The sequence below is a fragment of the Typopeltis vanoorti genome, chromosome 2, assembly GCF_054136105.1.
Source record: "Typopeltis vanoorti isolate ZY-2024b chromosome 2, IOZ_Tvanoo_1.0, whole genome shotgun sequence".
Lineage (NCBI taxonomy): Eukaryota > Metazoa > Arthropoda > Arachnida > Uropygi > Thelyphonidae > Typopeltis > Typopeltis vanoorti.
In genome coordinates this window covers 146,616,226-146,641,982 of record NC_143550.1, presented here as the reverse complement: position 1 = coordinate 146,641,982, position 25,757 = coordinate 146,616,226, and the positions used below count along the sequence as shown (strand labels likewise).

Below are 25,757 nucleotides of genomic sequence, written 5' to 3'. Positions count from 1 at the left end.
TGAAACAATTGTTAATGGGTGCAAATGTGAGAGGAAGCAAGAATTGAATCACATGACTGAACAATGTTATGTCTGTGGCTGTGCAGTAGGATTTGAATACATTTATTGAGAGGTAACTGTACAGTTGAAAAATTAAGATAGATAAATTACAAATGTTTCAATTCGCATATCATGGATCATTATTATCAGTGTATTACACTGCTGATGTAAAGTCCATAATTTCTAAAATGAATGCTGATCACTGTGCAACACTAAAAGAAAGGATCCAGATATGCAGATTGGCCTATAATTTGAAGCCACAGCCTTATCACCACCTTATGCTGTGGAAAAATGTTACCTTTCCACTCTCTTGGAACATGTTCTGTTGTAAGATTTATTAAACAAGCATGCCATTTACATCTTTACAATCATGCCAATGCTACTGCCAATTTCCTGGAACATGCCCTTAAGACATGTGGTGATATGTCCTGAAATCCTATTGCCATAATGACATAGTTTATTTCCTCAAATACCTCCTGCTCACTCTAAATTAAGCCACCCTCTCCTATGTCCTTTACACTTGAGTTCATGATGCCACCCTGATAGGAAGAAAAATACCTTTATGAATTGATCACTGAATATCTCAACAATGTCTTCTGCAGCAGTTATTCGCTGGTTATACATAATTATTAATTGACTTAAGGAATTCACAATGTACAATAGAATATAATTAAATTAAACTTTAATATATATTTCCAATATTTCGGCAACGTCATGTTGCCATTTTCAAAGGAACTTACAATAAAGACGTGTGCACACAGGCACTACACACAGTAAATGAGGCCTCATTTACTGTGTGTGTGCACACGTCTTTATTGTAAGTTCCTTTGAAAATGGCAACGTAACGTTGCCGAAATATTGGAAATATATATTAAAGTTTAATTTAATTATATTCTATTGTACGTTGTGAATTCCTTAAGTCAATTAATAATTAAATAGTTACCATTCTACCATTTTCATTCATTAACATCATCTTACTATGATCATTCTTTCTACTTGCCACATATCTAAAAAAAAAAAAAAAACTCTAGGGTTTTTCTTCACTTGATTTGCCAATTTCTGCTCATGCTGCACTTTTGTTTTTCTTATTAACTGTGAGTGACTCTCCTGGCTTGTTCTTTATAATCTTCATGAAACTGACTATTTCCATTATTCATCTTGTACTGTCTCCAAAAGTATCTTCTTAGATTTCTTGCTAAATCCCCTCATTCATCCATTTTACACCTACCTTATTCTGCCTTTTGGCCTTTGGAATGCATTCACACATTGATGCTGTTATGTATTTCTTTGTCATTTCCCAAGCAGCATTTATTTCCTTACCACTCAACTCTTCATTCCATGCTATAGCTTCAAGCTGTCACCTAAGCTTGTCATAATCACCAGCCTTATAATTCGACATATATCCTTTCCTCACCGAAGTCTGCATATGGTGATCACTTCATGATCACTCTCACTAACTGGAGGAAAGTGTGAAATCCTACTCACAATTACATCCTCTGATGATATGATCAGATCTAAAACTCTCGATTCTCGTGTGCCCTCCTTTTATATTCTGCTTGAGATGGATCTCTCAAGAACTCAAATTCATTTTCCTTATTCCCAAATGCTGTTTCTTCATTCCAATCTATACTGCCATAATTAAAGTTGCCCATAATAATTACTCTTCCTTTGTTCACTAATCCAGGTTGTTTATACATTTCTTCATCACAACCATTTCTGGACTATAGCAACATCCAACTAAATATGTCTTCCTCTCAACTTCCATGTTACACAACACTGCCTCATAACCACTGCCACTATTTCCCTTTTTCATGTCTACCTAATGTGGACTTAATTCCCATGCTATCATGAGGAACATTCCCCCTCCCTTCTTGCCCCTTCTATCCTCATGAAAAATACTGTATCCTTCCATTTCTATTCCTGTTACAATAATTTCATTCAACCATGTTTCACTTATTCCAATGATTTTAGGGTGAATAAACTCAAATCACTGAAACCATTCATCCTCTTTATCTTTGATACTTATGGCATTTTTTAAACAAACACAGCAGTTCATTTTTAGGTCTATAACAAGTCCTATCCAAGCCACTGGTTGGTTGCAATTTCCCCACCATAACCTGCCCTTGCCCAATCACCTTTATCACCACTTGTCACATATCTGCTCAATCTTAACTTCCCCACCCACATTGCAATATACTCCATCTCCATACACACATTCTCTGCTACTTTCAACATCCACTCTCCCTATGCCATGTCTCCCTGTCCACCTGGGCTGCCCTAGTTTTCCTGTTTCTCTTGTGTTCCCATTCTCTCTTATTCTTTCACACTACCATCATTTCCACTGCCAAGTACTCCTGTCAAGTACTCTTCCATACCATTCTCTTGATCTTTTACTTCATCTCTTACTTTTGATCTCTTGCATGCAACACACATACACACTGTACTTCCATCTAGCAACACTTTCTCCAGTACACTCATCCCAAAGCCACTTAAATGCAACCCATCATGCCTGAATAATTTCATTCTTCTCTCAAAGCCATACATCCACAAACTGTACTCCCTTCTTCTCACACAGCTCTGCTAGCATCCATTCATGATTCCAGCTATCTGTCTCAACTCATTCTTGTCATACCTCATCAATACACTGACAATTTTCCCACTACACTGTTTTCTTTCACTCTTCTCAATAACCTCCTGATATTCACCTTACATACTTCTTATGGCCACTTAAATCATTTGATCCCACAACCACCACCACTAGTTCTCTTGAAAATTAGCAAGAAATTATCCTGTTCATTCTCCCTTCTGGATAGCAGATCCTATGGAATCTCCGTGCACTACTATCTTGGAGTCACTCATCACCTCTTTTACCCTTTTTTTTCCCTTTCATTCTATTATTTTGCACACTTTCATTAGTTTCCATTAAACATCTCATATCGCTCTGCAAGTTCCTTATTTCATTTTTCATTTTCAACAATTGTTTCATCAAATCTTGCATTTCGACAATTTCACTCTCTGTCACTCCCATAGACTCACAAACCTCTCGTTCTACTGCACAATACTTCCGTTTCTTCATTCATATTTGTTAGAAATTATATACTTGGCTTAATCTTTTATCCAAATGTAAGCAAACAAAGTTTGCGCCTGAAATATTTTCAGGACTGGGGCAACTTGTATATAGAAGCTGATTACTTCACATCACTTGCCTTAGTATCCCATAATGCAAAGCACTATCCTTATGGATATGTATAATGCTATGCATTATGAGAAGGGTCATTACTCAGATCGTTTCAACCTTTATTGAGGTCTCATCAGTGGGAACCAGCAAATAGCCAAAAGGTGTCACACCTTATTATTAAAATGCTGTGAATTAGAGATAGCTGTTGGAAATTTTTACACTTAGTTATATTATAATTTAGAGATACCAAGAATTATATACTTGGCTTAATCCTTTACCATAGTTTGTACTTTTTTAACCAAGTGGCATATGATAAGGTGCCAAGAGAAAAGCTATTCAAAATGCAACATTTGTATGGTGTCAATGGGATATTATATCAAGCAATACTTAGTATTTATTTGAGTTGTAAGTCAGCAGTTAGAATTGAAGGAAGTACAGAAAGATGGTTGAATGTTAAATCTGGTGTCAGACAAGGATGTACATTATCCCCTCTGTTATTCATTATCTCTATGGATCACATTATGAAGGAAAGCAGCATTAAACCTGATATCAAAATTGGAGATGTTAATCTCAGCTCTTTATTTTATGGTTCAAGTTTGCAAGATTCCCTGCCTAAATTGAATAACTTTGTAATAGATTTGGTATGAAGGTCAGCATTTAACAAGACAAAAACAGTGAAAATAGGCAGAAGCATCGAAAATATCAACAGAATTGTGAACAGAAAACCTATAGAACAAGTAAAATATTTCGGCTACTAGGCATGATTTTTAGTGAAGATGGTAAACTAAACATGGAAATAGACAAAAGAATCAACAAAGCTAGTATGGTACGAAGTCAACTGAATAAATTTATATGGAATAAGAGAAATTAGTCAAAACTAAATTAGCTGTATACAGGACAGTGTTCGAACCAATTTTAACTATGTCATATGTCCTTTCCAGATCTATAAAACTTAAATACAGATCTTTGTTATATTTCCATGATTTCTCAACTATTTTTTGTAAACTGAAACTCTGATCCTGACAGCCTCTATTTTCCTGAACCAAGCTTCTCTTCCACAATCCTTCTCAAACGTTTCTCAAATATACTTGCATAAATTCTCACATTCACTTTTATTTCCCTTTTATATATGGGTACTATGAGAGCTATACTCTAATCATCTGGAATTTGACCCTCTGTCCAGGCTTTCTGAACTATGCTGTGCAGCCACTGTAAGATTTTATACCTCCATACTTCAGCATTTCTGGTTGAATATCATCTACTCCAGCTGCCTTTCTACATTTCAGGCTTTTGGTGGTTTTTTCTACTTCAAGTATGGATATGTATTCCTGATTGCATTCCTGTTGAATGTTTTTTACCACTGTGCTGTCACTGCTTGTCTCATTTAGCAATTTTTCGAAGTAGTTGCTGCATACATCAAGGATATCTTTTTCTCCAGTTTTCATCTCACCTTTATCATCTCTAATTCCTTTTACAGCATACTTTCCTCCATTTCTGAGCCTTTTCAACTGCCTCCAGAATATTTTGCCACCTTCTTGATATTTATTTTCTATGTTCTTATTAATCTTCCATGACTTTTGTTTAGCTAGTTTTACACAGTGTTTAGCTTTCTTACATTTGTCTCCATTCTCTAAGAGCACAAGTTGATTTATTTGGCAGGAACTTTTGATATGCTTTCTTCTTTTCTTTCACCGCCTCTTTAACTTCCTGTATCCACCATGGAGTTCTGATTTTTCTATCCTTGCAGACAACCTCACCATATGCCTCTCTGGCTGAATCAATCAGGGTTTTCTTCAAGTCTTGCCACTGAATCTCCAAGGTTTTGTTCCTCTTCTCAAACTCTTTCATTTTTTCTTCAATTATCTTTGTGTATTTTAGTCTACAGTTCACATCTGAGAGCTGCTCAACTTTTATTCGCTTTAAAACTTTCTTACATGTTATTCTTTTCAATGTGAAATTCAATTTTATCCTGCTCAAGACTAAATGGTGATCACTTCCATTTTCAAATCCTCTGTACACTCTGGTGTCCTGCACCAGGGAAAGAAAATATCACTATCAACAATAGCATAATCAATGAGGTTTTTCTTATTCCTTGCCTCTTCTCTCCATGCGAATTTGTCCACATATTTATGTTGGAACATTGTGCTAGTAATAACCAGTCCATGTCCTCAGCAGAAATCCAACAGGTATTTGCCATTATTATTAGCTTTTCTCTTTACTGCAAATTTTCCCAAAATATTTTTGCATGTCTGACAATCATTTCCTACTCTGCTATTTAGATCCCCAACATGGACTAGCTTTCCCCTTTTCATTGTGTCAGTTGTTTTCTCTAAAGCCTCAAAAAATTCCTCCACTTCTACCTTAGTTGAACTTCTATGGGACAGGCACAGATAAGTTTCATTGTCCAGTTCCCCATCCTGATATTTGCCCATCACTCTACTTGATGTTGCCTGCCATTCAAGAAGATTAGCCTCTTATTTAGTTTTGAATACTATAGCTGCTCCTTCTTTTCTCTGATTGTTATTGCCTGAATATAACATTTCGTACAAACAGATAGAGGGGACAGCCATGGGTTCACCACTCTCCCCACCCCTGGCCAACTTCTTTATGGAGACTTTTTAGAGAAAGCTTTAAACTCAGCTCCACAAAAACCCACTGTTTAGCTTCGCTATGATGATGATATGTTCACTATTTGGCCACGTCGCTCAGATACGCTCCACCCCCTCTTAACACACACTTAAACAGTGTGTGTTAAGAAGGGGTGGAGTGTATCCCAGAATCCAGTTCCTCTTAGAAAAAAAGGAAAACAACAGTCTCCCTTTCCTAGACACTGTAATCATTCGGCAACCTGATGGATCCTTAGTTTTCTCTATTTACAGAAAACACACCCATACAGGCAGATACATTCCATCAGCAATTCCCCCTCCCCACTGTCACAACAATATGGGGTTATAAAAGCACCTATATAACAGAACAAAATCAATCTGTTCAGATGACAATACCCTGACCACTGAACTAAACCACATCCTTACACTTTCTTAGCCAATGGTTACAACCCCCCAAAAATCCCCAAAATATTAAAACCAGTTACCCCCTCCATCCTTTCATAACAAAGATTACACTAAATCCATCACCATTCCCTATATCCGGGGCACCTCTGAAAAGTTAAAAAATCTTAAAAAAATATGACCTGACTTCTTGTTACAAACCATATAAAAAATTGGCATCCCTTATCTGCTCCACTTAAGACTTCCCATAGACCTACTTGGGATATACCAGGTCCCTTGCAGCTGTAAACTGTCCTACTTTGGCCAAACACGCAGGCCACAAATGTCATGATTTCAGAATGCAAAGAGCACATCCGGTTTCACCAGTACAGCCACTCTGGGCTTGCAGACCATGCTGTGGATACCACCACAGAATACTCTGGAAGAAAGCCACGTTAATACACCACAGCAAATTTAAATACGAAAGATTATTCATGGAATCATCCTCAGTTCTAAAAAAAAAAAAAACTTTCCAAACTTCAATAAATTTGGGTGCAAGAGACTGCCCCAAATTTGGGAAGCTTGCATCTTGAGAACTTCAGCCCAATAGCCGAGAGAACCCAATATAGCCTGCTAGTGGACAGGGCTCTGGGAACAACAGTAGTTTTATCCCTTCTGCTTAGTTTACTTTTTGTGATGCCTGCGTGCACATGTCATAGTTGTATGTTCCCATGAAGGAATATACAACTATGACAGATGGCAATATGACATTGCTGAAATATAGGAGGTATTTATTAAAGTTTCTTTTAATTAATATTCCAGTATACATTGTAAATTCCTTAAATAATTTAATACTCATGTGTTACCAACGTATAAGCCTATCTACAAGAATTACGATCATCCTGTTGCTAATAAGATTAAATTAAATCTGCCAAGAAATTATTCTTGTTTAATCCTTTATCTAAGTGTAAGCAAACAGTTTGTGTGTGAAGTATCTTCATGACCAGGTTATTTCTTTATAGAGGGTGATTACTTCACATCAGTTGTCTCAGTACCCCATAATGCAAAACACTCTTGGATGTCTAATGCTGTGCATTATGGGAAGGATCACTACCAAGCCAGTCAACCTGTATTAATGTCTCATAAGTGGGAGCCAGATCCAGAAAGATACCAAGGTTGAATTAATGCAGAATTAATATATTTCCCATATGCAAGTATTAAGGAGGTATATCATCTTATTAAAATTTTCTGTATTTTAGAGAAGTAGAAATTTTTCATTTATGCTTTGCATTATGGGATTCTCAGGCAATTGATGCGATGTGAAGTCATCAGCTTCTATATACAAGTACCCTGATCATGAAGATATTTCGCATGCGAACTTTGTTTACACTTGAATAAAGAATTAAATAAGAATAAAATTTCTTGGCAGGTTTAATTTAATTTGTAACCAAGTGAAAAAGCTTTCTAGATAATAAGATACTCTGCCAAAAAGCCCAAATATCCATCATTTTAATTTGTGCTGGACTTCACATATAAACTCATTTCATCTAATAAATCTGTGCCAGAACTTAGTAATAACTAAAATAAACGTGATATTTTGTTGAGGCCAGCAAAATTAGTTTTTCAAAATTGCTTAAAATAATTTGCTATTGTTTGAGTATGCATAATTATAATTGTTTATAGAATGCATTTGCCTACTACAGTTGGTTCGGCAGAAGATTAAAGCTTCTCACTATTACTATCATCATCATCCAATTCCTCACTTGTTCCCTCAGAGATATACAGGATATTATGATAGCATTGCATGAGAAAGTTACTTATTGGTCAAGTTTACTATATTGAGTTGAAACATGAACATTAAAGACAAATACAATAAATAATAATAAAAAAAAAAGCCTTCGAAATGTGAATATTTAGAAGATGCTCAAGATCCCCATGGACAGAAAAAATGAATGAAGAGGTACCGAGAACATCATCAAATTCCTGCCATGTACCCTCAAGGGGTGTACAGGATATGATAGTACTACATGAAAAATATACATCATTACTAACTTCCTATCTACAATTTTCCTCCAAATCAGTCTGTTACTTGTCAAGACTTCAACATTACCAGATCGTATATTTCTATCGTCTAAGGCACTTTGTACCGTATCAATCCACCTATATCTTGGTCTTCCTCTGGGTCGTTTTCCTGATAACCTGGCAGAGAACACTTGTTTTGCAAATCTTTCCTCGCCCATTCTGTTTAAGTGACCATACCACCTGAGATTAGCTCTGCTAACGCATTCCTGGATGCTGACAATGTCAAGTTCTTGCCTGATATTATCGTTTTCAATATGGTATTGCCATTGATGCCATCTGTTCACGCCTCTAATCTTTCTCAGGACTCTCATATCTGTGGTCTCTAATCTTTGGTCCAGTCTCAGATCCATAAGTTAAAACTGGTTTGAACACTGTCTTGTATACAGCTAATTTAGTGTTCCGACTAATTTCTCTCTTATTCCATATGAATTTATTCAATTGACTTCCTGCCATACCAGCTTTGTTGATTCTGTTATCTATTTCCATATTAATTTACCATCTTCACTAAAAATCATGTCTAAGTAGCTTAAATGTTTTACTTGTTCCACAGGTTCTCCATTCACAACACAGTTGACATTTTCAATGATTCTGCCTATTTTCATTGTCTTTGTCTATTTATTGCTGACCTTCATACCATATCTATTACAACAGTTATTCAATTTAGTCAGAGAATCTTGCAGATTTGTAGCGGATTTATTTAGAAGTATAGCATCGTCCGCATAAAGCAAAGAGCTGACATTAACATCTCCAATTCTGATATCATGTTTAATACCACTTTCGTTCATAATGTGATCCATATAGATAATGAATAACAGAGGGGATAATGTACATCCTTGTCTCACACCAGATTTAACATTAAACGATCTTCCTGTACTTCCTTCAATTCTAACTGCTGACTTACAACTCAAATAAAGACTAAGTATTGCTTGATATAATGCCCCATTGATACCATATAACTGTAGCATATTGAATAGCTTCTCTCTAGGCACCTTGTCATATGCCCTTTCCAAATCGACAAAACTTAAATACAGATATTTGTTATATTCCCATGATTTCTCCACTATTTGTCGTAAAGTGAAGACCTGATCCTGACAGCCTCTATTTGACCTGAATCCAGCTTGTTCTTCACCAAGCTTTTCTTCCACAATTCTTCTCAACCGTTTCTCAAGTATACTTTCATATATCTTACCAGGAACACTCAGTAGGGAAATACCTCTGTAATTCTCACATTCAGTTTTATTTCCCTTTTTATATATAGGTACTATGAGAGCTGTACTCCAATCATTGGGAATTCATCTCCCTGTCCAGGCATTCTGAACTATGCAGTGCAGCCACTGTAAGACTTTTATACCACAATACTTCAGCATTTCTGGTCGAATATCATCTACTCCTTCTGCCTTTCCACATTTCAAGCCTTTGATGACTTTTTCTACTTCAAATATGGATATATATTCTTGACTGCATGCCTGGTCAGTGTTTCTTATCACTGTACTGTCATGACTGCTTGTTTCATTTAGCAAATTTTCAAAGTAATTACTCCATACTTCAAGGATACCTTTTTCTCCCATTTTCATTTCACCTTTATCATCTATCACTCCTTTTACAGCACTCTTTCCTCCATTTCTATGCTTCTTCAACAACCTTCAGAATATCTTACCACCTTTTTGATATTCATTTTCTATGTTCTTGCCAAAGTCCACCCATGACTTTTGTTTAGCTAGTTTTACACACTGTTTAGCTTTCGTACATTTGTCTCTGTATTCTCTAAGAGTACAAGCTGACTTATTTGACAGGAACTTTTGACATGCTTTCTTCTTTTCCTTCATTGCCTCTTTAACTTCCTGTGTCCACCATGGAGTTCTAATTTTTCTATCCTTGCAGACAACTTCACCACATGCCTCTCTAGCTAAATCGATCATGGTTTTCTTCAAGGCTTGCCACTGAATCTCCAAGGTTTGGTTGCTGTTCTCAAACTCTTTCATTTTTTCCTTCAATAATCTTTGTGTATTTTAGTGTACAGTTCACATCTGAGAGCTGCTCAACTTTTATTTGCTTTAAAACTTTCTTACCTGTCATTCTTTTCAATATGAAATTCAATTTTATCCTGCTAAAGACTAAATAGTGATCACTTCCAATTTCAAATCCTCTGTACACTCTGGTGTCCTGCACCAGGGAGAAAACATCACCATCAACAATAACATAGTCAATGAGACTTTTCTTATTCCTTGCCTCTCTCCGTATGAATTTGTGCAACATTTTTATGTTGGAACATGGTGTTAGTAATAACCAGTCCATGTCCTGAGCAGAAATCCAACAGGTATTTGCCATTATTATTAGCTTTGCTCTTTTCTCCAAATTTTCCCAAAATATTTTTGTATGTCTGACAATCACTTCCTACTCTGCTATTTAGATCCCCAACTAGGACCCACTTTTCCTTTTTCATTGTATCAGTAGCTTTCTCTAGAGTCTCAAAAAATTTCTCCACTTCTACCTTAGTAGAACCTTCTGTGGGACCATAGGCACAAATAAGTCTCATTGTCCAATTCCCCATTCTGATATTTACCGAAATCACTCTACTTGACACTGGCTGCCATTCAAGAAGATTAGCCTCGTATTTTGTGTTGAATACTATGGCTACTCCTTCTTTTCCTTGTTTGTCATTTTCTGAATATAACATTTTGTATTTATTGCTCAGAAAGATCTCACCCTATTATGTCGATCTGGTACTTATCTAATTCCTCCGTTAGCTTTCTTTGCCATTCAGGCTTCTTATGTTGATAGTACTGATCTTTAACTTTGGTGATATTGAGTTGGGGTGTTCTTTCAGATTTGTTCCAGTAGCTGACTTTTCGCTGTTTGCCCTAGTTCCCTGGCGAAAATAACGGGGTGCTTGTTTAATCTGGCGATGCCTCAGCTGGCATGAAATTTTGTCATGTTGTACCATCATTTTGTATTTTGGTTTAACCATTAGGAATACAATTTAGTCGGCTAAATCCCAAATTGCCAGCCCATCCTCTTTCGTTCAGTATCCAGGTAGATACCCAGCAGGGTGCACCACATTAAGGTGAGGATTGGACATTAGGTCAGAAGCCCTGGTTGGTTCTCCACATTCCTTTAAAGGCTATGTGGAGGTCTTTTCTCAGTTATACAGCTTTGACCCAGAACATTAAATAAAAATCGAGAATTAATATCATGAAGAGAAGAAAAACTGTCTACTTAGGACATCTAATGGGAGACCATAAATATAACATTCTTCAGGTAATACTGGAAGGTAAAATCAACACAAAGAGAAAACCTGGAAGAAGAAGAAGAAGAAAAATATTATGGCTAGACAGTATAAAAAAAAAAAAAAACTGGACTAAACTGAACACAGCTGTTAATCAGATCCACTAAACACAGAAGTAAATTTGCAAAGGTGGTCATTGAACTCTGTTAGGAAATAGCACTTAAAGAAGAAGAGGGCTTTTTTGCTGTATCAATCCGCTTAGATCTCTGTCTTCCTCTCGGTCTTTTTTCTGCCAGCCTGGCAAAGAAAATTTGTTTTGCTAATCTTTCCTCTCCAATTCTGTTCAAGTGACAGTACCACTTGAGATTAGCTCTACTAACACTTTCCCAAATGCTAACAATGTGAAGTTCTTTCCTAATATTTGGATTTTTAATATGATACAGTTATTGGTGCTATCTGTTCACTATCCTAATATTTCTCAGAACTCTCAATATCTCTGGTCTTCAGTCTTTGGTCCAGTGTTTAATTTCTAACCAAGCTTTCAGATCCATAAGTTAAAATTGGTTTGAACACTGTCTTGTATACTATAATTTAATGTCATCATTAATTTCTCTTTTATTCCAGATATATTTATTCAGTTGACTTCCTACCATGCCAGCTTTGCTAATTCTGCCATCTATTCCCATATTTAATTTGCCATCTTCATTAACATTTTTCCAAAATAGCAGAAGTGATTTATTTGTTCTATAGGTTCTCCATTCAGGATGGAGTTGATGTTTTCAATGTTCATACCTATTTTCATTCTTTTTATTGCTGATTTTCATATCAAATTTATTACAACATTTATTCAAGTTAGATTCCCTGACTAAATTAAGTAACTGCTGCAATAACTGTTTTGGTATGAAAATCAGCAATGAAAAGAGCTTTGAATATTGAAAACATCAAATTCATCCTGAATGTGGAGAACCTGTAGAACAAGTAAATCATTTCACTTATTTAGACACAGTTTTTAGTGAAGATGCAAATTAAATATGGAAATAGGCAATTATTAATAATATGAGCCAAATGGCTGAAGTTCAGAGCATTTGTTCTGTTTGTGCTTATGATCAGGTCGCAAAACAGACACTTGTATAATAAAAGTGGCCAGTTTTTGATAATATGAGGTACATAATCTGCTCTTTGTTTGTGATACAGAGAAAGATGATAAAATCTAGATCAGCTTAGTAACCTCTGACTGTTCCATTTCTATCAGAACAGCTTTTTGTTAGAAGTATTCATGTAAGTTTCTTGCTAAGTCATAGGGTGGGTAGTTCTTTCCTGAATATTGATTATACACATATTTACATACTGGAGGATATTGAATTCACTACTATTAAAAATTCTTTTTTTTTTTTTAAGATAATCACTATTTTGAGTACATGTTGCCATGATCTCAACTAGCCCTTGAAAAAAAAAAGTTAACTATATATTTTGTAATGGTTATCATTAAAGATTTTAAAAACATTTTTCACAGCATATTGCAATATTCAGTAATAAATGCTGAATATTGTGATATACTGATTTATTAGATTAAATCTTTAATAATTTAGAAAAATGTAAAAACATTTTTTACTTTAATAATTTATATACTTTTAGGTATGAAAAAGCCCATTCTAGTTTGTTAGAGAGTGGAATAAAAAGGTCTGACCTACATACAATGGTGGAATCATCCAATGCTGCATTCAGGTATACAAATGTTAATTATTAAAGGAATACTTGGAAAAATGAAAATTGTATTGGGGGCAATAAGCCTAGGTAGAGAGGGGAAGGAATCATTCACTCAAAGTAGGCAAGTCATGTTCATACCGTTCATATACTTAGATGGTATTAAAGGTTGTTAGAAGCTTCCTACAAAGATGTTATTATCACACAGTTCAAGGACAAAAATGAATCATTGCATAACAGGGTTAGTGAAATACTGAAATGAGAGGTTCTTACATCCATCGGCTGCACCAATTTGTTATATTATGTGAGATTGTTATACTTTAATATGAGCTTGAACTGCTCCATGTATGTTATTTCCCACTTATGTCCAGCCTATATTTAAAAAATCTTCATAGAGTAAAATAACAATATATTTAATTTTAATTTTTTTGTTAGAATATTCCAGATTTGTATCCATGCTAGTGCATTGACTTCAGCACCAACATCTTGTTCTTCCCGAAAAGCTTATACATTGATTGCACATGATTACTAAATTACTTGAGAAATTCACAACGTATACATCATCATCAAATTCCTGACATGTGCCTTCAAGGGGCGTACAGGATATGATAGTACTACATGATAAATTTATATCATTACTAACTTCCTATCTGCAATCTTCCTCCAAATCAGTCTGTTACTTATCAAGACTCCAACATTATCAGATCTTATATTTCTATCGTCTAAGGCACTTTGTACCGTATCAATCCACCTATATCTTGGTCTTCCTCTGGGTCGTTTTCCTGATAACCTGGCAGAGAACACTTGTTTTGCTAATTTTTCCTCGCCCATTCTGTTTAAGTGACCATACCACCTGAGATTAGCTCTCTAACGCATTCCTGGATGCTGACAATGTCAAGTTCTTTCCTAATATCCTCGTTTTTAATATGATATTGCCATTGATGCCATTTGTTCACGCCTTTAATCTTTCTCAGGACTCTCATATCTGCAGTCTCTAGTCTTTGGTCAAGTGTTTTACTTCTGACCCAGCTCTCAGATCCATAAGTTACAACTGGTTTGAACACTGTCTTGTATAAAGCTAATTTAGTGTTTCGACTAATTTCTCTCTCATTCCATATGAATTTATTCAGTTGATTGCCTACCATACCAGCTTTGTTGATTCTGTTGTCTATTTCCATATTTAATTTACCGTCTTCAATAAAAATAGTACCTAAGTGGCTGAAATGTTTTACTTGTTCCCAGTTCACAACATAGTTGACATTTTCAACAATGCTACCTATTTTCATTGTCTTTGTCTTTTTAATACTGACATTCCTATTACAACAGTTATTCAATTTAGTCAGGGAATCTTGCAAACTTGTCGCGGATTTATTTAGAAGTATAACATCGTCCGCATAAAGCAAAGAGCTGACATTAACATCTCCAATTCTGATATAATGTTTAATACCAATTTCTTTCATAATGTGATTCATATAGATAATGAATAACAGAGGGGATAATGTACATCCTTGTCTCACACCAGATTTAACATTAAACCATCTTCCGATACTTCCTTCCATTCTAACTGCTGACTTACAACTCAAATAAAGACTAAGTATTGCTCGATATAATGCCCCATTGACACCATAGAACTGTTGCGTATTGAATAGCTTCTCTCTTGGCACCTTGTCATATGCCTTTATTCCAGATTGACAAAACCTAAGTACAGATCTTTGTTATATTCCCATGCTTTCTCTACTATTTGTCGTAAAGTGAAGACCTGATCCTGACAGCCTCTATTTGGCCTGAATTCAGCTTGTTCTTCACCAAGCTTTTCTTCCACAATTCTTCTCAACCATTTCTCAAGTATACTTGCATAGATCTTGCTAGGAACACTCCATAGGGAAATACCTCTGTAACTCTCACATTCAGTTTTATTTCCCTTTTTATATATGGGTACTATTAGAACTCTACTCCAATCATCGGGAATTCTTCCCTCTGTCCAGGCTTTCTGCACTATGTAGTGCAGCCACTGCAAGACTTCAGCATTTCTGGTCGAATATCATCTACTCCTGCTGCCTTTGATGGCTTTTTCTACTGCAAATATGGATAAGTATTCCTGACTGTATGCCTGTTGAGTGTTTTTTACCGCTGTGCTATCACTGCTTGTGTCATTTAGCAATTTTTCGAAGTAATTACTCCATACTTCAAGGATATCTTTTTCTCCCTTTTTTATGTAACCTTTATCATCTCTAAGATTCTTCAACAACCTCCAGAATATCTTGCCACCTTCTTAATATTTATTTTCTATCTTCTTGCCCAAGACCTCCCATGACTTTGGTTTAGCCAGTTTCACAGTGTTTCGCTTTCTTACATTTGTCTCTGTATTCTCTAAGAGCACAAGCTGACTTATTTGACAGGAACTCTTGATATGCTTTCTTCTTTTCCTTCACTGCCTCTTTAATTTCCTGTGTTCACCATGTGGTTCTGATTTTTCTATCCTTGCAGACAACCTCATCACATGCCTCTCTGGCTGAATCAATCAGGGTTTTCTTCAAGGCTTACCACTGAATCTCCAAGGTTTGGTTCCTCTTCTCAAAGTCTTTCATTTTTTCTTCAATAATCTTTGTGTATTTTAGTCTACAGTTCACATCTGAGAGCTGCTCAACTTTTATTCGCTTCAAAACTTTCTTACATGTTATTCTTTTCAATATAAATTCAATTTTATCCTGCTCAAAACTAAATAGTGATCACTTCCAATTTCAATTCGTCTGTACACTCTGGTGTCCTGCACCAGGGAAGAAACATCACTATCAACAATGACATAGTCAATGAGACTTTTCTTATTCCTAGCCTCTTCTCTCCATGTGAATTTGTGCACATTTTTATGTTGAAACATGGTGTTAGTAATAACCAGTCCATGTCCTGAGCAGAAATCCAACAGATATTTGCCATTATTATTAGCTTTGCTCTTTTCTCCAAATTTTCCCAAAATATTTTTGTATGTCTGACAATCACTTCCTACTCTGCTATTTAGATCGCCGACAAGGACCAACTTTTCCTTTTTCATTGTGTCAGTTTCTTTTTCTAAAGCATCAAAAAATTTCTCCATTTCTACCTTAGTAGAACCATCTGTGAGACCATACGCACAAATAAGTCTCATTGTCCAATTCCCCATTCTGATATTTGCCCACATCACTCTACTTGAGACTGCCTGCCATTCAAGATTAGCCTCGTATTTTGTGTTGAATACTATGGCTACTCCTTTTCCTTGATTGTCATTTCCTGAATATAACATCTTGTATTTATTGCTCATAAAGACCTCACCAGTTTTTGTCTTTTTTGTTTCAGTCACCCCTATTATGTCAATCTGGTATTTATCTAATTCTTCAGCTAGCTCCATTTCTTTGCCATTCAGGCTTCTTATGTTGATAGTACTGATCTTTAACTTTGGTGATGTTGAGTCGAGGGTGTGCTTGCTTTCAGATTTGTTCCAGTAGCGACTTTTCACTGTTCGCCCTGGTTCTCTGGCGAAAACAACGGGTGTCTTGTTTGACTGGGTGACGCCCCAGCCGGCATGAAAGTTTGTCATGTTGTACCATCATTTTCTATATTGGTTTAAGCCAATAAGAATACAATTTGGTCAGCTAAATCCCAAATTGCCAGCCCATCCTCTTTCGTTCAGTATCCAGGTTGATACCCAACAGGGTGCACCACGAAAAGGTGAGGATTGGACATTAGGTCAGAAGCCCTTGTCGGTTCTCCGCATTCCTTTAAAGGCTATGTGGAGGTCTCCTCTCAGTTATAGAGCTTTGACCCTTAAGCACCCCCGTATACTGGAATGCTGGAATATAAATTTAACACGTATAATGGAATATAAATTAAAATAAACTTTAATATATATTTCAGCAACATCACGTTGCCATCTTCATGGGAACATAAGATTAAGACGCTTACACGCAGTCATTAAAAACAGCAAATGAGGTTGAAGCGAGGAAACTACTGTTTTTTTCTAAAATCCTGATGACTGCCCCCTAGCAGGCTATATTAGGTATTCTTGGCCGTTGGGCTGAAGTTCTCAAGATGTACGTTGTTATATTCCGTCTGGCTGCGCCTTTTGTTATATCTCGTGTTCTTTATTCTTTATGTTCTATCTTAAATTCTTGTGTGGCGCCACTTTGTTGTTAATTCTCTATTTTAAATCCTTGTCGTACAACTAAGCCTGAAATCTCTAACTTATTTTTCTGTGGCTGCTTCTCTATTTGGAACTCTGACAAAATTTATTTATTTAAGCTGCGGCAGCCGCAGTCCTAGTACAGAAGAATTCTTGTACAAAGAAACTTTCCCAGTGTTTAAGTATTACCTAATCTTATTAAAGTATTAAGTGCCTATAGAAACTTCAACATTGCAGTCATGGCCTAAACTTTCTTTAATTTCCCCTTATTCACAGGTTTGAACTTTAGTGAGAAGTAATTTCAATCTCATGCTCAGACAAACTCAGACTTACATAGAAAAAACATGTTTATTAATTATCTAAATTTCACACAATAAACTTTTACATATCAATGTATGTCATATCAGAATTCTAATTCATTAGTTGAGCTATAAGGAACACGTTAATTATCAAAACACTCTAATTTTGATCTCTAGATTAAGTAAGCACATATTTATCATGAAACGGTAATTCAGAATTCTAAGTAAAACTTGCTAACAAAGGTCAATTCACATTCAACTAAGTGTTCCATACTCTCAGGCTTTCAGACTACTAGTCCAATATAATTAGATTAACGCGTTACTGAGCACAAAAGTCACTTAAAAGTTCTCTTTCTTCTCTATCAGAAATCTGTTCTTCTCTCTTTGCCCCAATACTAATCGTTACAAGAATAAGGAATTTACTGTACTTTACCAGTGTCCTGAGAGGATATCACGCTTCTTTTCGTCCGTCCTTTGTTGTCAGATGTCTTTCTGCTTTATCAAGTCGCGTCCACGTGGAGGTTACGCCGATCGACGGAAATCGCCATTCCTTGCGCTTTGCCGTTTATATACACTTGTCTACTGGATCGATATCGTCATCTCGGCCATCCTTTTTGAGGAACTTATTCCGCTAATTCGCATCGGTAAACTTTTACCGATGTCCCTATTTGGTGTCTGCCGCCAGCTCGCGTATAGCATGCCCGACTCCTTCAGCTGGCAACCGGGAAGGAGAATACTTCCGGCGGTGTCGATTGGTCAGCACTCTGCTTGTCCACATGAGAAAACAGGAACAGAAAAAACGGAGGTTCAAACCTGAGTGAACTCGCTTTTTATTCTTCTTTTTAGCGCCCTCTTTTCGTAATGGAGGATCTCTCGCTGTGCTCTCCTATTCGCCCCTATGTGATTGCATCACACTTCTGCTCCTTGAAGAGCACTCATTTTGCCGAACGCGAGTTTGGCTCGCCTTCCACGAATGCTTCCGTTGCGCTGTGACGTCATCGTAGGTGGCTAGCTAGCAACCTTTGAACCTTTGTTCGCACTTAGATTTTACATTCTTACACAGTATAATTTAGACATCAATAATTTTAATAATACAATTCTATTTAGACATACAATTTTCTTCTCAACTTTACTTCTTTCTAAGATAATTGTAACATGTTTTCTTTTATATTTTTCTTATTTAACCAATAGTGCAAGCATTTTTAGCTCAGAATTTTGTTTCTTGTTAAATCTTGAATGAATGACTTTTTTGTTGAAAGAGTCCCCATTCAAGATCTAACAACGTCTCCCAAATTTGTTGAGGTTTGGCATGTTTCTTAGGGCTGAGACTGATTCTATGAATAGTCTTGTAAATTTATACTTGCTGCGATGTATTACTGTGGCTTTCTTCCACTGTATTCTGTATCGTGTATCCAGAGCATGGTCTGCAAGCCCAGAATGGCTGTACTGGTGAAATCGGATGTAGTTCTTCGGATGTGTTCCCAAATTCTGATATTCGCACGTCTATATACCATATAGAAAATTGGCATCCCTTATCCACTCCACTAAAGACCAACCACTTTCCCTAGACTTACCAGGTCCCTTGCAGCTGTAAGCTGTCCTACTTTAACCAAATAGGCAGGACAGCGAATATCAGAATTTCGGAACACAAGGACTACATCCGGTTTCACCAGTACAGCCACTCTGGGCTTGCAGACCATGCTCTGGATACACGCCACAGAATGCAGTGGAAGAAAGCTACAGTAATGTACCACAGCAATTATAAATTTGAAAGACTATTCATAGAATCAGCCTCAGCTCTAAGAAACATGCCAAACCTCAACAAGTTTGGATGCAAGAGACTGCCCGAAATTTGGGAGACATACATCTTGAGAACTTCAGCCCAACGGCCAAGAATACCTAATATAGCCCACTAGGGGGCACCATCAGGACTTTAGGAAAAAGAGTAGTTTCCTCACTTCGACTTAATTTGCTGTTTTTAGCGCCTGTTTGCACATGTCTCTGAATCTTATGTTCCCATTAAGATGGCAACGTGACGTTCCCGAAATATAGGAAGTATATATTAAAGTTTTTAATTTATATACCAATAATACGTTGTGAATTCCTTAAGTTATTTAGTAATCACCAACATCTTGTGTTCTAAAGAATGAAGCTCATAAAAAATTTAAATATTTACTTTAAACATGTAATTATATACAACAAATAATACATGCAAAATTAATAAATGGCCATTTTTAAAATAACATAAATGAGAAATAAAATATTTCTACAAAAACAAACTGAAAATAGCATTCAGTTAAATGTTCTGTTGTCTCACTTGACCCTATAGAAGTTTCCTTTAATGCACCTATCTTTCGATTTTCCAAAGTAGGTATGAAGAAAAATTTCACGAACAGGAATATATTAATCAAACGGTTCCAAATGCATTTCTAGTACTAGAACTTTCACTACAGATTCCAAATTGCTTCTTGGAATATATATATATCAGGGGCGAGTATTCCAGGTGTGTGGTGCTTATCCACTGAATAGTAATATCACCAATATTACCATTTTGTGAAGTATATACCTCTTCCTGAAGTATATAATGCTTCAGGAAGAGGAAACTTTTCGACTCATAAACATCTCATCACATTTGTAATGTGATGTTATATATATTATATTTTTGCATTATATTATATAATGGGGTATATAAGGTGGCTTTCTTTCACCAATATTATATTTTTGCATTTATTCCCGTTAAAGACTTCCCTAATTGCTTACTGTACGTTGTAAACTCCAGACTTCGTGTGATTCCTAAAAGCAAACACAGTATATAATGCTTCAGGAAGAGGAAACTTTTCGACTCATAAACATTGCGTCACATTTGCATTTATAGCCTGGGTGTGCTTTCAACATACACCTTTTGAGCCCTTTGAAAAGATGTATAAATGGCACAGCAGGTCAAATTCTTAGTGTTCTAGTAGTTTTAAACCACTCAGAAGGCAAGGCTGGGTGAGCTCTGAGACAATAGCACCTAGAGGCTGTGATTGGTTATTATGTCAACCAATCCAATCGAACATCGTCAGTAGTCATGAGTTGCTGTTTTTGTTTTCCGGGTTTCATCTGTTTTGCGTACGTGAAGTGTGAACTGACATGGTAGTCAAGTTTTTATATATAATTTTTGATAAATTTAACTTTTTTGCCCATATTTACAATAGGCAAAAGTATTGTAGTCGAAGGAGGTAAGCCTCGTCCTCCTCTCCCAAATTTTACTTCCTTTGAGTAATTCAAATATACCCATCAAATATGGCATTCTCCTTCATTATTGTTTTCTAATATACGGTATCTTAAAACGAACACATTGTCTCCCACTATGCGCAGATTTGGTTACGTTAATTGATAAAGTATTCAAAGTTATTATACAATTAATTGCATTAGACCAATTAAGATGAGCACTGGTGTGCTATATACTCTTAAAACTTTCATACATCGATAAAAATGCAATCACTGTCTCAAACTGACGTGAATTTTGTAGCACCAGTTTCATAAGCCATAACAGCACACCCAATCCGAAGGACACGCTACAGCATGAGATATATATATATATATATATATATATATATATATATATATATATATAGTGTCCCAAAATTCACGCAAGTGGATGCATATTTTTCGAACAAAAATCATCTTCAGCGATGAGGCTCATTTTCATCTTGATGGCTTCGTTAATCGACAAAATTGTCGCATTTGGGGTTCAGAAAATCCATGAGTGATTGTTGAGAAACAAATGCATCCACAATGTGTCACTGTTTGGTGCGGATTTTGGGCTGGAGGCATCATCGGTCCATTGTTCTTCGAAAATGCGGCTGGTAAGGCAATAACAGTTAATGGTGCTCGCTATTGCGACATGTAATCCAGTTTTTTGGGCCTAAATTGCAAGATATGGATGTGGACGACATGTGGTTTCAACAAGCCGGTGCCACATCCCATACAGCCCGAGAAACAATTCAATCACTGCATGAGTCATTTCCTGGTCGTGTAATTTCCCATTTTGGTTATCAGAATTGGCCGCCCAGATCATGTGACTTAACGCCGTTGGACTTTTTTCTTTGGGGTTTTTTGAAGTCTAAGGTTTATGCCAACAAGCCCACGACCACCCACGCCTTGAAGGAGGAAATTGAGCACTGTGTCAACGAAATTCAGCCACATTTATGCAAAACGGTCATGGAAAATTTCGACAAAAGAGTACATATGTGCTAGCAAAGTCATGGAGGCCATTTACTTGATATGCTATTCCATGCATAACCCTATGCGGTATACTTTGAATCAATAAGAAATTACAATTTTTAATTAAAAACCCATGTTTTCTATCAAAATTACTTCTTGCATGAAGTTTGGGATACCTTGTATATATATATTGTTAGAATATTCCAGATTCGTATCCATGCTAGTCTCGAAATGTTCACCTCTCTCTACGCTCTCTCCATCCTCTTATTCCGTGCATATATGGAGTTCCAAAAATCCATTAGGAAAACATCCCACTACGTCCCATTGTGGAAGGTATTGATTCTCTGACGTATAAACTTTCTAAACATTTTGCAAAATACCTCAAATGTTTTTCAGGCAAGTCTTCATCCTTTATCAATAACACAGCGGACTTTGTTTCATGCATTAAGGATGTGACAGTTAATGAAGATGAAATCATGGCTAGCTTCGACGTAATTTCCTTGTTCACTAATATCCCAACAGACGAAGTCATAACATTACTCAAAGACAAGTTATCCAAAAAAATGTTGGTCTTACTTACCCATTGCATCAAGTCCGGTTACTTTAGATTCCAAGATACTATATACACGCAAAATCATGGTCTAGCGATGGGTAATCCTTTATCCCCTGTTCTTGTAAATATTTACTTGGAGGATTTTGAAGTCAAGGCTATCTCTTCCTTTGCTTTAACACCTAAAGTTTGGAAACGTTATGTGGATGACATTTTCCTCATTTGGAGCTATGGACATGATTCCCTAATGGATTTCCTGGAACACTCAGTAGTCGACATCCAAGTATAAAGTTCACAGCAGATCTTGAAACTGATAGTTCCCTTCCTTTTCTAGATGTAAAACTGACCCGCTCTTCTGGTAAACTTAAAATTTCGATGTATAGAAAGCCTGCACATACCAACAGATATCTTCATAGTCAGTTCCATCACTTCCTTTCCCCAAAACCTTGGAATAATTTCTACCTTGGGACATAGAGCTCGCTCTCTTCTTGATGACCCAAATGAACTTCAAAAAGAAATCAACTATCTCAAAACTACTTTCATACTTAATGGATATTCTGAAAGAATTATTGAGAAATTCCTTCTTAATCCTCTTAGTCATCACACAGAAGAAATAAATACATGTAAAGCAATATATCTATTCCTTACATAAGTTCAGTTTCACAAAAATTAGCCAAGGTTCTAAGAAAATACAATATCAGAACTTTGTTCACTCCACTTCCAAAAATCCGCTCCTTAATAAGTCACCCAAAACCTTGTCATCATCATCTTAAATATCCTGGTGTGTACAAAATATGGTGTGATTGTGATATTCCTTATTTTAGCCAGATGGACAAATCTATTGAATTATGTATGGAGGAACACATGAGGGACGTTGCTTACAAGAGACAGCGAGCCAGTGCCTTATCAAGCCATATCCTTTTCTCGGCTGATCCTAATGATGAAAACCCAAGTCATACAGTCTGCTGGGACTGATCTACTAACATCTTTCGTTGCCATGATGAATTGGAGAGAAAAATTGTAGTCTAGGGAAATCATCCTCAACCCTGATCATCTAAATAATAACTTGAGCTACAACTTCCCAGACAGTCATTCAGCTGTAATCATGTACTGCCGTTCACGTGATGCTGCAAGCACGCACTCTCCCAACAATGCAACAAACGAAAGAACAGCTTTAAATACAGCTACAATGTTTTCATGCTAATTATGTATAGAGACTATGTTGTTCATAGTTTTTTTAACCTTCGGTGTTTAGTGTTTTTCTTTTATAATGTCACCTGATGAAGGCTGTTATAAGCCGAAACTAGTTGTGTTTTACTATTAAACCCCCCTTTTTTTTTTTTACCTAACTCTCGGTTTAAGTCATTCAACTCTATTTTACAATATATATATATCATTTGTCTTTAATTGTGCACAAAATATTTTCACAAAAAAAAAAGCTTGATATATCATATTATCCTTTGAAAGTAATTCAAAATGTATATATAGGCTGAGTGGTTACCGTATCCGCTCTCAAGCTAAAAGGCTGTGGGTTCAAATCCTGCCACGGACATGGATGTTTGTGATTGTCTGTGGAAATACTAGTGGTGGTGGTCAGCGTAGGTGTAGCTGCCGTCAGTTGGTGGATTGGGTGGTGGAAGCAGAGTTGTAGAGCAGGTGCTCTCCCTTGATGAGTCTTTGAACTCCCAGGAGGTGTCTAATAAAAATAATAATAAACTTTTCTGGGATTTGAGAACTTAATTTGGTAGTTTATTAAATGCCCTCAGCTTTGCTTCCTTGCTTACCTACTCTTTACTTCCTAGCATTCCTGTTACCAAATGATAGCTGTTCTAAAAAAAAAAACAATTAACATGCACATCTGTTACTGACATTCAAAACAAAACTTAAGTGAAAACATGTTTGCCATTACTACAATACTCACATGCTACAAGTATTTGACATAGAAACACTATGGTAAGTAGCATAATTTATAATATACATAACAACACTGTTGTGTTACTCGCTAAGGATTACAACGTACAGTAAGCAAGTTTGCTTACTTATAACTACAATTAAATTATTTTCTATCACTATCGCTTATCCACATGGCAGCTCCAATAATACTAAGCATGTACTTTTAGATTTTTATCACAAAAAAAAAAAAAAGAAACTTATTTCTCATTAGAATTCTCACCAAATATATATAAAAATTGTAAAACAATGAGCATAATAAGCAAAATGTTTGAGATTTTTACAATAGCATCTTATAAAAAATTTTCAAAACCTAACATTTTCTAAATAATTTTATATAATTAATGTTGCTTCTACATAGTTATTAGGTATAATTTATAACTGTTGTTTTAATGACCTTCAGACATTCTCTACAGCTAACCTAATAGTAACAGTATCCTATGGCTAAACACCATTTGTCAGTTGGGCACCAGAAGAACACAATTGACCAAATTTCTTCTCTCAAACTATTGTTGTTATGTTTCGACTCTTAGTGATCTTGTGAACAAAGACTCTCCATCCTACTTGGCCTCTTATCCTTTCTTTCAACAATTGTAAGTTCAAGTTGGTTTGTGGTCTTCCTCTTCTTCTCAATCCCTCAATCTTCTCCAACATAACTGCCTTTCCAGTGATTACATGAACTTCTTGATAATGTTATTTTCGACCACTGAATATTATACAATGAAACACATAAAACTTGGTTTTAATTGGTCTGAGATTTTTTACAACACTAGGAGTTTACAACTTTCCTTGCTCTTGTGCTTTAAATTATATAGGACAAACTTCTAGAAGTTTAGAGATAAGAAAAAAAAAACACATCAGGGATGTTAACAACAACAGAGAAGACAATTCTGGTTTAACTCTCCATTTTTCTAATACCAATCACAACATCGAATGGGTTAAAAGTACTATGCTGTACTTAGAAGATTTTCATACTCACAACATTCAAAAAAAGCTGCAGTAGTGATCCGTTCAAGAGGCAGCCTTAACAGAAACCAAGGGCAAGGGATGATCCTTGGTAACATATGGTAAACACTCATAAGATCACTCGACACATCGGAATTCAACTTTGCAGCCAATTATAGAACACACCTGTATAACAATGACTACTAACATAGATGCTTCCTCCGTTTGGTGTAATGTTTCATTTGAATCTTGATAATATTTAGCATTCGGTTATGTTTTAACCTGATACTTTAGCTTGTTTCTGTTCTGTTTTAAGCTGTTGCTTATGGTATGCCCAGATGAAGCCAACAGTCAAGTCGGCGAAACTGGGAGGCTATATCTCTGTTAAAAATCTCTGACCAGTTAAAACCGAGTTTTATGTTTCATTGTACATCA

At 36.0% G+C, this 25,757-nt stretch overlaps 1 protein-coding gene across 4 annotated transcripts in view; it reads left to right on the top strand.

The window, feature by feature from the left end:
- Positions 1-25,757, top strand: part of LOC150109506 (cytosolic 5'-nucleotidase 3A-like) — a 161,384-nt gene that overhangs the window by 93,498 nt on the left and 42,129 nt on the right. For all 4 annotated transcript variants that reach the window (XM_090413355.1, XM_090413375.1, XM_090413364.1 and 1 more), the window contains one exon: positions 13,148-13,237. In XM_090413355.1, the coding sequence (XP_090269481.1) occupies positions 13,148-13,237 (90 nt within the window). The remainder of the gene's footprint in view (positions 1-13,147; positions 13,238-25,757) is intronic.